The sequence below is a fragment of the Pseudochaenichthys georgianus genome, chromosome 3 (genome assembly GCF_902827115.2).
Source record: "Pseudochaenichthys georgianus chromosome 3, fPseGeo1.2, whole genome shotgun sequence".
NCBI classification, from domain to species: Eukaryota; Metazoa; Chordata; class Actinopteri; order Perciformes; family Channichthyidae; genus Pseudochaenichthys; species Pseudochaenichthys georgianus.
Genome location: NC_047505.1, coordinates 49,169,090 through 49,183,495, shown reverse-complemented (window position 1 = coordinate 49,183,495; position 14,406 = coordinate 49,169,090). Strand labels below are relative to the sequence as shown.

Here is a 14,406-nt window from a genome sequence, read left to right as displayed (position 1 = left end):
AAATCCACAAATATCTTGCCATCATTTACGCGTATTTCCAGAGCACATGGACATAGTTTCAGTCTGTGAAATACGTATACTTAACATGTCGTTAAGCTGTGCCGTATATGTACACATTTTAAACAATTGAACAAAAAGGAAGCACAGTAATTACTTCTTCCACCACTGACAGCATCCTCTGCCCTGAAATCTACACTTCAACCTAACTACGTGTGCTGCCATTCATGGGAAAACCCCAGAGGGTGGGACTTGATTACACAAACACAATGAACAGCCAATCAGCGCTTGAGCATGAAACGATTGACCAATGTCCGTTGGGGAGAGCATGGCGTTGTGAGGTCGTCTCCTGTAAATAATATAACTCATTTCTGTAGCGATACACTGTATTTATTCAACCTATTTCCCATGGAGAGTAGATTTACCTAAATGCTGAAATCTCACTGTGGAGGGTGACAGTTTTCTGCCAGCATGTTTGCTGTTTATCAGCTCGCTATGCTAACTTTAGCCTGATATTTAGCTTCTCAGGACGCTAGCCATTCAGCTAATCAGAGGTTATTACGGGAGCTTGTTTTCAGAAGCCTGGATCTAAATAAGATGGATATTTGAAATGGCATGTCATCTGTAGCTTCGTGCTGAACTGACGCACAGCAAAGGTAAGATTTCCATGTCGTTTTTATTGAAAGTAAATTAGTATTTGGTGCATTTTATCCTACGTTAGCTACTTCCCTCTCTTAAAGGGCCTTTGAGTGACAGCTTCTGCCTGGTGATGACACACTGCTGGTTGTCAGGGAACATGATCCTAAAACATTTTAGTAAACATGTTGTCATCTCAATAAACACGGTAAATACATGTCAGGGTTAGCTAGCCCATATCAGGTTGAAATTACTTCCAGTGTTCTACCTGTGTGGCACTGTGCGGTGTAATTGCATCAATATTAACATGTAATTGCATCAAAGTTAACATATTGAAAACAGCAGTATAATAATTGAATTAGTTAGTTAGCATTGTTGGAACAAAGGACGGATGTAGTGTGCTCTTCCTTGACTGTGTCTTGTGGTACATCATCATATCTGAGGTGTCATCAGGGGAAATCCAATTGTCTGGTGTTTGAGGTAGAGTTGGTTGTGAGAAAATGTCAACCGTCTGCTCACTATTTTTAGGACAATCAAATCAGTAGATGTGTGTAATTATGTCACAACAGGGCTTGCTAAGAAAAACAGGTGTACTGAGCAGGTGTGACTGGGCTGTAGAGATCACCATGAGATGTTAGATTTCTCATCACAAACAACAACAACAACCAATCAGATTACTGAGAGAATAAGCTGTATGGAAAATTGGAAGTTACTTTTATATATTAAAATATCTGATGGCGTTATGGTAGTATTATTGATTCACAAGTTCTCATGATATGTATGCACAAGTCTCACCCTTTCATGTCTGTACTCACCATTCATCATTATCAGGTTGTGATACAAATATTTCCTTCATTAATCAAACCATTAGTAGTTTATTTCAGCATGGCTTGTTAACTATACATTCCAATGAATACAATATGATAAGATATTACTTAATTGTCAGGTTTTTTATCACAGCTGCTCCATATATATGCAATACTAACACTGAAAAATACTTAAAAGAAGAAACAAGGGAACAGAACATTACAATCACAGAAGACAATATGTTCAAAACCCTTTCAAGTACATTTAATATGGGACTGAACTCGGTATTTAATTTTAGAATTGACAGTTATTGAATCGTGGAGCCCTCTATCTCAGATTTAACGATAACAATTTGTATCGTTTGTTTTGGAATCAAATGTGCATGCAGAGGGCTGAGGAATAACGCATTTTAAGTCATCAAGCAAACTAATAAATAAATGTTCCTCTCATAATTTCCGCAGGTCAAGCTTGCCTTGATGTTGGACCTCCTGCCTAGCATGCAGCCATGAGCTCCGCCCTGTGGAGCCAGGAGAAGCCCAGCGGGGGCTTCAGGGAGGACTGGCGCTTCTACATGGTCATCAAGGAGTGTACGGTGGAGAAGACCCCCCAGAAGACCCTGAGGATCCCCCGCGGCAGCCTCGGCCAGGCCTGCCAGGAGCGCAACAGCCTGGGGAGAACGCTGCCTCCAAACAAGGGCAAGAAAAGTCTCCGCATCCTGGACCAGACCAACGTGGTGCTGAGCCTGGACGAGCGGGACGTCCTGGAGCTGGACGAGAAGCTGGCAGAGCTGCTGTTCCCCATCACAAACTGCGAGGAGCGCTACGCCCTGCTCTGCAACAAGTCCCGGCTGGAGCGAGTGCGTGATATTGACTGTGGGTCCAAGGTGAGGGTCCAGCTGCGCTCGGGGGACGAACCTCTGCCCGGGGTGGTCCGCTTCAAAGGCTCGCTGCTGCCCGACAGAGCGCTCTCTGGAATCTGGTTCGGAGTAGAGCTGCTGGTGAGAACTTGTGTCTTTCATTAAGAAGTAGACCAGGGTGTTTTGTGTTTCGAGGTTTCAATCAAAGTTTATTTATATCGCCCAATGTCGAAAATGTTACATTGGTCTCAGGGGACCGTACAGTTTGTACAGAATATGAATACGGATAGGACACCCTCTGTTCCTCACAACACCTCCAAACAAACCCCACATGTAATGGGGTGAAAGTGGAAGAGACCTCTCGTGCAGTGACAGTATATATAACATCATATTATATCATTGTTTAAGTTGCATAGAAACAATTGGAAAATATCCCTCTGTAAATCTTGATTATTGAAACTAATCACTGTTCCTCTTAAAATGACACGAAACTAGCCAAAAACCGACAACTTAATTATTTTCAACTTGCGCTTTGTGCAGCTTTATGTGCAGAGGAACAAAAGCAGCTTTACAACCAAACACTTCTGCGGCGCTGAGTTTTTAATGTCGGGAGACTAATCGCGTCAAAGCAGCTGACGGCCCGTCCACACTACAGCTTCGACAGCTTCAAAAACGGTCATTCATTCACTTTGAATGGGGTGAAGTCACTTTTCGCCGAACTGCATTGTGGGAAGCAGAGCGGAGCTTTCCCGGCGTGTCAGGCTGCAAAAGTTGAGCAATGTTCAACGTTTGAAGCTTCTGAAGCTTTCGGCGGAAGCGTCAGCCAATCGAATCATATGCCAGTACAAGCTCGAGCCAATCAAACCGCTGCTTGTGTGTCAGGGGCGGGAGATTCATGTGATTGGTTGTTGGTCGAGCTTCAGACACGCCCAGCTCCAAGCTTTTTTTGAAGCTGTAGTGTGGACGGGCCGTGAAGGATCACATTGATCTTACTAATCACCGTTAACCCAGTGAAGACACAGATTGCTGTCTCGCTGTCTCGGATCCAAATGAAGGAGACGGGAACACAAGACTGGGTGATTCTACTTGGCCCACACTTCCTATATTGTGTCTGATGATTAAAGCTGCATCAGACACATAGTCCTGCAAGTAAAACACACTATGCTGTCTTTATGAGTAACACACGTGCAACCATGTGTTCTGACCATAGACAGGTTCTGACCAGAGACCGGTTCTGACCATCGCCTTCACTTGGAAAAGGGATCAGGGCAATAGCAATGCGATAAAGAGTTTGTACTTCTGTACCTAATAAATAAGCAGATGAGAAGTATGTGTTCTTGTGAGCAACCAATACGTTCCTGGAGTGTGAGTCTGTTATTTTAGGCTCAATTGACTTTAGTATCTAAAAGGGGGAAACATGCAAAGAGTGCAAATAGATTTATTCCGCGTCTCTCTGCTTTCATCTCTGCGCTGTCAGCTTGCACTTCTTGCTGTTATTGTTGTTGACAACCCTGAAACAAATCGTTTTGCTGACTATTGTGGAGCTATTTTGGTTTCTGTGTGGAGCTTTCTGTCGGCAGCAGCACAAGGCAGAGCTTCCATGGCAGAATGAAAGGCTACATATTCACATGTGGGACAGTTGCTATAAGAATGTCCCGTCTCATCACCCCGTGCGTCATGTTTATTTGGACGTGTGGAAAACGCCGGATTACATTACGTAGGTGTCGAAGCATCGGGCTGCTGTTTGTGGGTTATGTCCTTCACATTGGTCGCGAATGTCAGTCTTTTTGTAACCTTTAAATGTGGAGATCGACAAATATAAATGTTGTTTCAGAGAAGACTCGAACTAAGCTGATCCAGCAAAGTTTTGATAAGATTTGAGTTCCTCTTCCTTTTATCTGAATACTGCATGTGATGCCATTCATGCTGCACAGTAAGTAACACAATACAAAGGGTTGCTTATCGCAGCACAAAGTTGTTGTTATTCTCCTGAGTCCAGCTGGAGTCTTCCTGAGTGGGCAGACAGTAGCTGCAGCCTCAGAGCAGCACATATGCTTCAGATACATGTCTGTTTCTATGCCCTCACCAAATGGAACTGACGCCATCGACTGTAAAGCCTGCGTGTGAGGAAAGAAGCACGATCTGTCACGGCACGCGTTGTGAGAACATCTGTGCCCGAGCTTTTTGAATCATCGCAGCAAGTCATATCCCTGCCGCAGCAATCGATCACACTCTCTCTGATGCTGACTTCCCTGAAGGATGCTGAGTAAGCAGCCTCGCTACCTGCCCTACTTTTTATGACAATGCTGCTGCTCCTCTTCTTTCTCTACACCGTTTCCCATCATCCTTTCTGTCAGGGTTCTTACGGTCATTCGAAACCTGGGAAAGTCATGGGAATTCAAAATGCTAATTCCAGGCCCTGGACAAGTTATGGAAATGTAACTAAAGTTGCATCGAATATAATTGATGTTTTATTTAATCGCCGAAATAGTAATACTATAATGATAATAAATACTGTATCGTAATGAAACGTAAAATGGCATTTAACTGACGAGGTGTTTTGCTGGTGAGAGATTTTAGTGGCTTGAGCGCGTAGAAGCTAGTAAGCTATTTGATTTGTTTTAGATCGGCACGACATGTTTCATTTGCAGACCTTATTTTCCTGTTCCATGTTAAAATAAACCATTTTCAGTGGTACCGCTGAGAAAGAGTACCGTACTTTTCGGACTATAAAGCGCACCTGCATATAAGCCGCAGCAGCTAAATGGTCCGTCTGTCTTGCTCTCGTTCTGTCTCTCGGTTCCACCTTTACTTTGGCCTGTCTCACTCTTTTCCGGCCTCCAGCTGTTCCTGCTGGAGCCCGCCGCTTAGAGGTGGCGGGCGCGGACCGGTCATAGAGCCCATAGCGTTAAGGTGGTTAATTTTACCTGTAAAATCCATAGATCTAGGAGGTTCCCTAGTGGCCGTTAGCTGTACACAAAAAATGGGGGAAAAAGTAGCGGCTTATAGTCCGAAAAGCACGGTACTTTCTTTGGTCATGGAAAATGAGGTAAAGGTCATTGAAAATCATTGGTGAAAAAGTGTATTACCTGTTCTTTACTTCCTTCTCCCAGGAGGAGGGCCGGGGCCAGGGCTTCACCGAGGGATCCTACCAGGGACGCCAACTCTTCCGCTGTGAGGATGAGTGCGGTGTGTTTGTGGCCCTGGACAAGCTTGAACTCTGGGAGGATGACGATGACGAAGCTTTGGGTGAGCTGGAGGTGGACCACGTGCATCTGGTGGAAGACGACCAGGACTTCCCTCCTCTGGAGATCAACTCCAGGGTCCTGGTGCAGACCCGGGACGGGCCGGAGAGAGGGACCATCATCTTCTGTGACCTGCTGCCCGGGAATGAGAGCCTGGGCTACTATGTGGGAGTAGACATGGTAAGTCACGCCTTCTCTGAATAACTAGAGACAAGTAATAGACACATTCACAAAGATCTGCTGCTTTTGTTCAGTGAACTTTGAGAAATTAAGCTCTGAAACTTTTTGCTTCAAGTTTCAAGGCTTTCATTGTCATGTGTGCATAGATACAGTGTAGTTATGACAATGAACATCTTAGGTCACAGGCTCCTCCTCCAACAGAGCAACTCAATAAAACAGATCATAGTGCAAGTAAATAACATAAAATAGAATATAATAGAAGTTGTGCAGAATAGTCAAGTAGGGATGGGTATCGGTAAGGTTTTAACGGTACTACTACTTTTATCGATAGCGCTTATCGGTCCGGTCTTTTAACGGTACTCTTATCGGTTATTTTGGAGACAAAAATGAAGGTAAACTAACTAAACAAATTGTGAACAAAACTAACATTGCTTTTTATTTAAATTAAATCAATAATATTTCACATAGGGCCGGGACTTTAATGCGTTAATTAAGATTAATTAATTACACCAAAATTAACGCGTTAAACGCATTTTAATCGCACTTATTTTTGCACAGCGGAACGGTTTTCACTGGATGAGTTTCAGGCGTACCGATTATACTGGAGCACCAACTAACGTTCATGACTTCAGCATGGGACTTCAAACAACAACAAAGCACGGTGAACAATAGTCAAACATGAACGAACAAGCTGATGAGACCGCTTTGGTCGGCCCCGTGGATGGGACATTTTGTTTTAAAAAAACGGACGGATGGAAGCGTCGACAAGAGCACGGTTGTGTGCAAATTATGCAAAAAAGAATTTGCATATCACCGCAGCACATCAAGCCTAAAGCATCACCTAAATGCAAAGCATGGAGCAGCTAGCGTGGACGTTAGCCCGACTCCGAGTGCAAGGAACCACGCCCTGACCCAACCCACACTCAACCAGACGACTGGTTTCAGGGCCAGGATAAGTAAGTCCACGTCTGAGAAAATAACCAGCTCCCTGGCTCACTGGATTGCACTCGACTGTCGACCACTTGGAGTAACATCCATGTGAAAATTGCTTCTCACTGTTCTCAGGTCAAATATGTATACTTGCTTAAAAATGCGATTAATTTCGATTAATTAATTACAAAACCTCTAGTTAATTAGATTAACAGTGTTTTAACAAATTATATTAAATAATCTGATGACGGAACTGTAAACAGAATAGCCGAAACTTTAACAAAATAAATAACTCTGTTTCCTCTAATCATAACCCATGTTTGTATAATGGAGTTAACTCTGTGTGTTGCTGCTAGCATACATAACACCTGACGTGGAAACGTTGCTCGTGGACGGGGCTACAGAGCTGCTAGAAAGACAGTGGAACCCGGTGCATTCCTCCGTCTGGATCTGGAGCACTTTTGCTAAATGTTTAGACAAACTGCTCGTGTTACCGCCCTTACATGCTAAACTCTTATTGCACTTTTGGCAACGAGCATTCTCCACATCGAGACGGGGAAAGTTTAACCACACCTCGGAGCGCGTTCTCTCCGCCATCTCCTCCGTATGTGTGTGTGTTGCTGCATGAAGCAGCTGCATGTGTGTAAACTGCCCCGCCCCCTCGCACACAGACGGGAGAGAGATCGAAAATACTAAAAATAATCATAGAAGCATTTTGCAGTCTTTTTGCGTGTTAGAAACGGAGTTGGCGACACTAAAACTGCAATATAATGTCTGTGTAGCAATAATACACATGACATATATTTTTTACATGTCTCCCGATAAAAATACCGCTAACGTCGGAGCTTAACGGTACCACGGTCTTTAATAATTCAGCCCCGGGGCCCGTTTAACACCGGGGCTCGGTACCCATCCCTATAGTCAAGTAATTGGAATATTGATATATATAAGTTGCAAACAGATGTTCTTTCAGAGGTTCAGGTGTTTATCAGTCTTGTGGCCTGTGGGGTGAAGCTGTCCCTTAGATGACTTGTTTCCCTAAAACAGCAGTTCAACATTTTGGGGAGTATACTTATTTGCCTTCCTGCTGAGAGTAAGAGGAGAAGGTGAAAACCACCTTCATGTTTTTTACCCTGAATAAAAGGTGATGGCCCAACAGCTAGGCTAACTCATGTAGCATAAAAGACAACTATGTGTTAAAACCAGAACTTGTTATGGTTATTAGTTGGACTATCGGTGGAGTTATTTGTTTGACGATGTTTTGGAAGCGATCAGTAACTTTTGTGAGCGTCTTGAATTGCTTTCACACGACAACAGTGTTTTAGTTGGTGTTATTTGTAACAAAGTGGAGGGAAACATACATAATTAAAGCTTTCAGTGTTTCATAAAGAACTCAAATCTCATCACCTGGTCAGTGTTACATTGTCTGTTTCTAAAGTGAGTTGCTCGCCTCAGTAGAGGGCAGCACCATGCAAGTTTCAGTTTGAACAGATGAGGCAAATTATGTAACTGAATATCTTCTGTCATGACTTGCTGACAACCATGTTTCTGTGCCTTGTGGCACGACAGTATGTCTGGTATCTACTGTACGACGGCTGCATAACTAATCTAACTGTTAGCGACACGGCAACATCGAGCAGTGCTATATTCACAGGGAAGGCTCAATCTTTATCGAAGTATTTTAGAGCTGCTTTGATATCCTGGCCAACAAATTGTATTCTACAGACTTTGAATATACTTTATGTTTGCTACAGATCCTCTTACATTGTTAATATAATATTTTAATATGCACAACATTTCAACTCTCCCCAATATTGTGAATCATATCACAACTGCAATATTATTTATCAAACTGATCTCAATTAGTTATGTTTTCCAAATCGAGCAGGGCTAGTAACTATGACTACTGTTGTCAGGCCAGAGAGTTGTTGTGGTCACAGGGAAACTGAAACACATAACTGAGGCATTTGACGGCTGATCGTTAGCAGTAGCACCAACAACAACAACAACAACAGCAGCAGCAGCAGCAGCAGCAGCACTAGCAGCACTAGCAGCACTAGCAGCACTAGCAGCACTAGCAGCAGCACCCCACTCAGTGCATCTGAGCCACCCACACAAAGGCAAGGCAGTCACGCGGGGAGTGAGGTAAAGACTCAGTGCTGTATGACCCAACAGCATGGCAGAGGGCCAGCAGTGAGGAGAGCCCACTGCTCTGCCTCTCTCTGCGTCCAGCCTCGCCCTGCCCTCGCTAGCTAGTGGCACCGTGCTCACGTAGGATATCCTCCAGTCCTGGATTCTTAAGCTGAGGGCGGAGAATAGTGTGGCTGTGGAGAAAGTAGAGCTGTCAGGGGGAACATCTGGTGAGCAGTTTGGATCTCAACAATACAGAGCATCAAGAAGACAGTAGGAGGGGAAGAAGCACGTGTGTGTCAGAGATGAAGGACGCCTGGCAGAGTTTACATGGTTCTCATGTCTCCAACTCTTTCAGGACAATCCCATCGGGGACTGGGATGGTGTGATCGATGGGAAGCTGCTGTGTAATTTTGCCAGTTTGGAGCACACTCGACTCGTACCTATCTGTGACGTAATGCCAGGTGAGTCACGTAGAATTTGTAACAAAACTTCCAGCGTTGTTTCTGAACACATTGAGCTGTCCCTCTCTCGAACCAGCTCTGAGCGTTCTGAGTTTGTGTTTTGCTCGCAGCGGGAACAGAGAGCCTTTTGTGTTGATGTCTCTCTTGTTTTTTGAAAGTCAAGGGAGATACTCGGGCTCTTTGTTCTCCACGTTGCCATATTGAATGTTTATATGTGCGACTGACGCCTCTCTGACTTTTCAGTCATGCATACAGATGTTTTATAACATTAGGATTCTTTATTTAGCAAATTCATTTTTCCTTTCAAACCTTCTTCTTGCAGTTTCTAAACAGCAATACATGAAGTCAAGTGTTATTACTGAATACAGCTAGTTTCAAAACTACACCCAAATCAAATGTTTTAATGCTTCTGTGTCATGCTTTCAGAAGTAGAAAGACTGGTCTGGAAATACTCCAAGACAAGTGAAAGTCCTGACATCAACATGTTATTTAAGTAGAAGTACAGAAGTGTTGTCAACTAAATGTACTTAAAGTATCAAAAGTAAAAGCACCCCTTGTGCACAATTTCTGTTATTAAAGTATTATATTAATACATACTTTTATATTATTCGCTTACAAATACATAATAGCCTTTAAATGTTGTAGTTTGTAAATATTGAGACCATTTTTGATTATTTGTACCAGCTATATTGGTAGGATAGTTCTGCTTTATATCAAATCAAAAATAATAATATGAAATATATAATTGTAGTTGAGTAAAATGTACAATGTTTGTTCCAAAATGTATAAAGAAGCATAACATGGAAATACTCAAGTAAAGTGCAAGTATGATAAAATAGTACTACAGGACTTGAGTAAACTTACTTACTTTCCAACACTGCATGCTTGTGATACTCGAAGCTGCAATCCTCTTTGAAAGTGAAATGTAAAAAACACTTTAAAAGTTCAGTTAAATAAACATCTTTAGTCTGGACTCTGGACCCTAACTAAAGCAATCCAGCAATAAAGCATCCATTGTCAATGAAGTGTTGAATGCTATGTTATGACTTCAGTGTCATAACTTAAAAGTATAGCTAAGGAAATTAAAATAGGGTCTTTAAACTTCTTATTGGATATTGAATTGTGTTATCAAAGTTGTTTGTGTTGAACCGCAGTGACACGTTGAAAGCCATGAAGTAAAATGGAATAAGGTCAATGTAAATTCACACACAAGTTGCAGTTGCGCTGTGAAGACTTTTGCTGCATGGTAGTTTTTCGCAGGCTGATAAGCGTGTCGTGGCTCTAATGTGGATGTATTTCTGGGCCGTGCAGATTATTCCATGCAGGACCAAAGGCTGCAAAAGCACAGTTTTGCCCCCAGAGGCACCAACAGTGAAAAGTCGTCCTCTGGCCAAAGCAAACCAAAGAGCAAAGGTACACCGGTGTTACGATACTCACCTCACTGACACGCACACCTCTGGGTGTGATGATTACTCTTGACAAAAGGGGCATTCCAACAAAATTGATTTAGTACAGATGGTACAAAAAGAAATGTCACAATTTGGGATTTGCCAGTTCTGAAGATCCCTCTGAGGCTAGTTCCGGAAAGAGGAAGTATTTTCTTTCTTTTAGAGAACTCATTGAAACTGTTTGTCAAATTTGAAGTAGTTTAGGAATAACAACCTCCAGAAGAGTTGTGATGGAAAGTCCCTTTTTATAAAGATAATCATTATAACGGTTTTACTCCATATTGCTCAATATATGAGAAACTCCCGTTGCAGTTTCATTCATTTGATGTGAATCTGTTCTCTGATTGCTTTCTCTCTTTTTTTTTTTTATGGAGAAAAACTGCCTCCAGTTGCTGATTAATTGCCATTTTCCCCTATAGGTTACCCTACCCTGCTTTTCTTACAGCACACACACATATTCTTCTTATCTTTCTGTGGTTTTTTTTTTTCATGTACTTGTGTTATTTACAGGATTAGGTCATCAGTGTGGCAGTAGAAGCAAGTCTGAGTTTTACTATACTTTAAATGGCAGCTCTGTTGACCCCCCTGCCCAGTCCAAATCCAAAAGCACATGGTACATTGATGAAGGTAAAAACGGGAACTCATGGGACGTCAACCCTCTCACCGGCAAGCTACTGTTTACAGCAAGCTACTGTTTACAGCAAGCTACTGTTTACAGCAAGCTACTGTTAACAACAAGCTACTGTTTACAGCAAGCTACTGTTTACAGCAAGCTACTGTTTACAGCAAGCTACTGTTTACAGCAAGCTACTGTTAACAACAAGCTACTGTTTACAGCAAGCTACTGTTTACAGCAAGCTACTGTTTACAGCAAGCTACTGTTAACAACAAGCTACTGTTTACAGCAAGCTACTGTTTACAGCAAGCTACTGTTTACAACAAGCTACTGTTTACAGCAAGCTACTGTTAACAGCAAGCTACTGTTTACAGCAAGCTACTGTTTACATCAAGCTACTGTTTACAGCAAGCTACTGTTTACAGCAAGCTACTGTTAACAACACGCTACTGTTTACAGTAAGCTACTGTTTACAGCAAGCTAGTGTTTACAACAAGCTACTGTTTACAGCAAGCTACTGTTTACAGCAAGCTACTGTTTACAACAAGCTATTTGATAATCCAAATCACTAAAGCACATGTTTATTGGTGCTTTAAAGTTTAAATTCCTAACATTGGCAGGATGACGGGTAACTCTTGGACTAAAAGACACATCTTTTCTGGTTCTTTGGGTTGCTCTTAATAGAAATGTTCTCCAAAAGGGCAAATAAAAGTTGTATATGGAAACCTGTCTCTCCCACCTCCTAAAGGAACATGGAACATAGCAATGTTTTAATGATAAGTGGAGTTTTGTGATCTAATAATAACAAAATAAATGAATAAGGTTTGTTATAAAACTAGTTAAAAAAAAGGTTACTTTAAACAAGTTTCCTATAGTATCCAAAAAGTTTAAAACCTAAAGTTAAGTGTGTATAATATCATTGTGTTTATTATTAAAAGTTATCATCCACTCTGATGCTAAAAAACTAAGGTTAACTCAAGACAAAGGGTTATATGTATTCATGCTGAGTATGCACAAATAAACACTAAATCTTTTAGCATTTCAAAATCATCACTGATTTAAAGAATAACAAGTTGAAGTCATAAAATAAAATCGCTGCCTGTTACGTAACGTCCACACGGTTCCGTCGCGTGCTTCAACGGAGACGCTTCCCATTCACTTTGAATGGGGTGACGTCACGCTTTGCCGAACTGCATTGTGGTTCCGTCGCTAAGCTTCGCTCGCTTTGCTCGCTTCAAAAGTTGAGAAAAGTTCAACTTTTGAAGCTTCGACGGAAGCGTCAGCCAATCAAATCATATGCCAGTACAAGCTCTAGTCTAGCCAATCAAACCGCGTGCTTGTGTGTCCGGGGCAGGAGATTAATGTGATTGGTTGTTGGCAGTGGCGGCGCCAGGGTATGGCCGGGGTAGGCTACAGCCATGCCAAGAAATGGCTTTGCCCCACCATGAAAAATGATGTTAAAGTAAGCAAATTAAATTAAATAATAAGCAAAATGTTGAGAACACGGCTTGCGAAAATATACGGGTCGTGTCCACAACACACAAACTCATCCTGTGGCGTTTCACTATCAAGGGGGGCGATATAGCGTGTATGCAATTACATTGCAAATACTGACTTGAGCCCCATGCATGTGTTAGCCCTACCATAGATTACCCAACACAAATACTCTGGCACCGCCACTGGTTGTTGGTCGCACGCCAGACACGCCCACCGGCAAGCTTCAACGCGACGGAACCGTGTGGACGTACCGTTACATCATTGAAATTGGCAGGCTAAGACTAGCTGCCGTTTTATTTCTCAGAAACCTGCCAACATTAAAAAATAAATAATTGTACACAGACATAAGAGGTCATACTTTTGTGTAATTCTTCAACACATTAAACAATAATGCTTCACACAACTTTGACTTGCTGTGAAGCATTAACTATTGCGTTATTGACAAAGTGACATTGCCATCGTGCTACTTGTCTGCTGCTTTTTGATAGACAACACAACAGTAGTAAGGTGTATTTACATTACATTACATTTCATTTAGCTGACGCTTTTATCCAAAGCGGCTTATAATTACCATTACTGTCATCAGCAGCAATGTAAAAGTAATTCTGTAGAAATCAAAAACATATATATAAAATATATAATCCGAATTTTTGAATTCTTACATGAAGCAATTATTTTCCCATTTCTTCTTCTTATTATTATTAGTTTATCATTTACCTAAATATTGATACATTAGTCTATTTCTCATTTAGTTAAAGGTTGAATTACACGGCACAGCATCCTAACATACTTTAGTGCGTCATTATGAAATATCTTTGACTTGACTTGATTCCTTTACTATCATTTCAGCAGCAAAGCATTGGTGCTAAATCCACCATCCTTCTTCACCTCGCTGGCTAGTATAAGAAATACCACCAACACAACCGATCTGTGAACAGAGATACTTCCTCAGTAGCTTACAGAAGTGGTACGTTTTAGATTTAAGGGAGATTAGTATAAATATGATTTTTTTTTTTATTAGCTACCATTAAAGAGTGTTTTTGTATTTTGAATTTCCCTTTATTTTTACCAAGTGGGAGAAATAGAGTTCCATACATAAGTAAACGTACTGCAAACATGTGTAGTACGTTATGTACTGTATTGTGGGATACAATAAATGAAAAAGTCTGCCCCATAGGTGGGTTGCATAAAAACAACGATCAGTAGCTTGTTGCAGTAGCTTGCTATAAAAGACCTTTCCACCACCCTTGTGCTTCATCACCATTTGACTGTGGTGTTCCACCTGCATGGAGTAATCGGTGTCGCCCTCAGGCTTTTAAAAATGCTCAGCGCTGCAAATAACTCCTTAACTGGCTTCAGCCACAGTTTGAATATATCTGTGTAGGGTTTCCGTTAGCTGGTAATTACCGGTTTTTAGCTGGTAAAATTGCTTAAAAACCGGTAAATTCAAAACCTGCCGGTCAAAATGTCTGGTAATAATTAGGGAGGCTCCGATCGATCGGCCGCCGGTCATTATCGGCCGATATTCACTCTTAATAGTTTGATCGGTGCTCTCTATAAAGGCCGATCAGGAGAGCTGGATCTGATCGATATGGACATA

General features: G+C 41.9%; 1 protein-coding gene across 1 annotated transcript in view; it reads left to right on the top strand.

Moving 5' to 3' along the window:
* Positions 1 to 300: 300 nt before the first annotated feature.
* The window catches only part of cyld (cylindromatosis (turban tumor syndrome)), a 40,409-nt gene continuing 26,303 nt past the window's right edge, over positions 301 to 14,406 (top strand). Inside the window, 6 exon segments of the mRNA XM_034077311.1 lie at positions 301 to 653; positions 1,902 to 2,437; positions 5,410 to 5,721; positions 9,140 to 9,245; positions 10,557 to 10,658; positions 11,204 to 11,320. Coding sequence (XP_033933202.1) covers positions 1,946 to 2,437; positions 5,410 to 5,721; positions 9,140 to 9,245; positions 10,557 to 10,658; positions 11,204 to 11,320 — 1,129 coding nt within the window. The 5' untranslated portion in view covers positions 301 to 653; positions 1,902 to 1,945.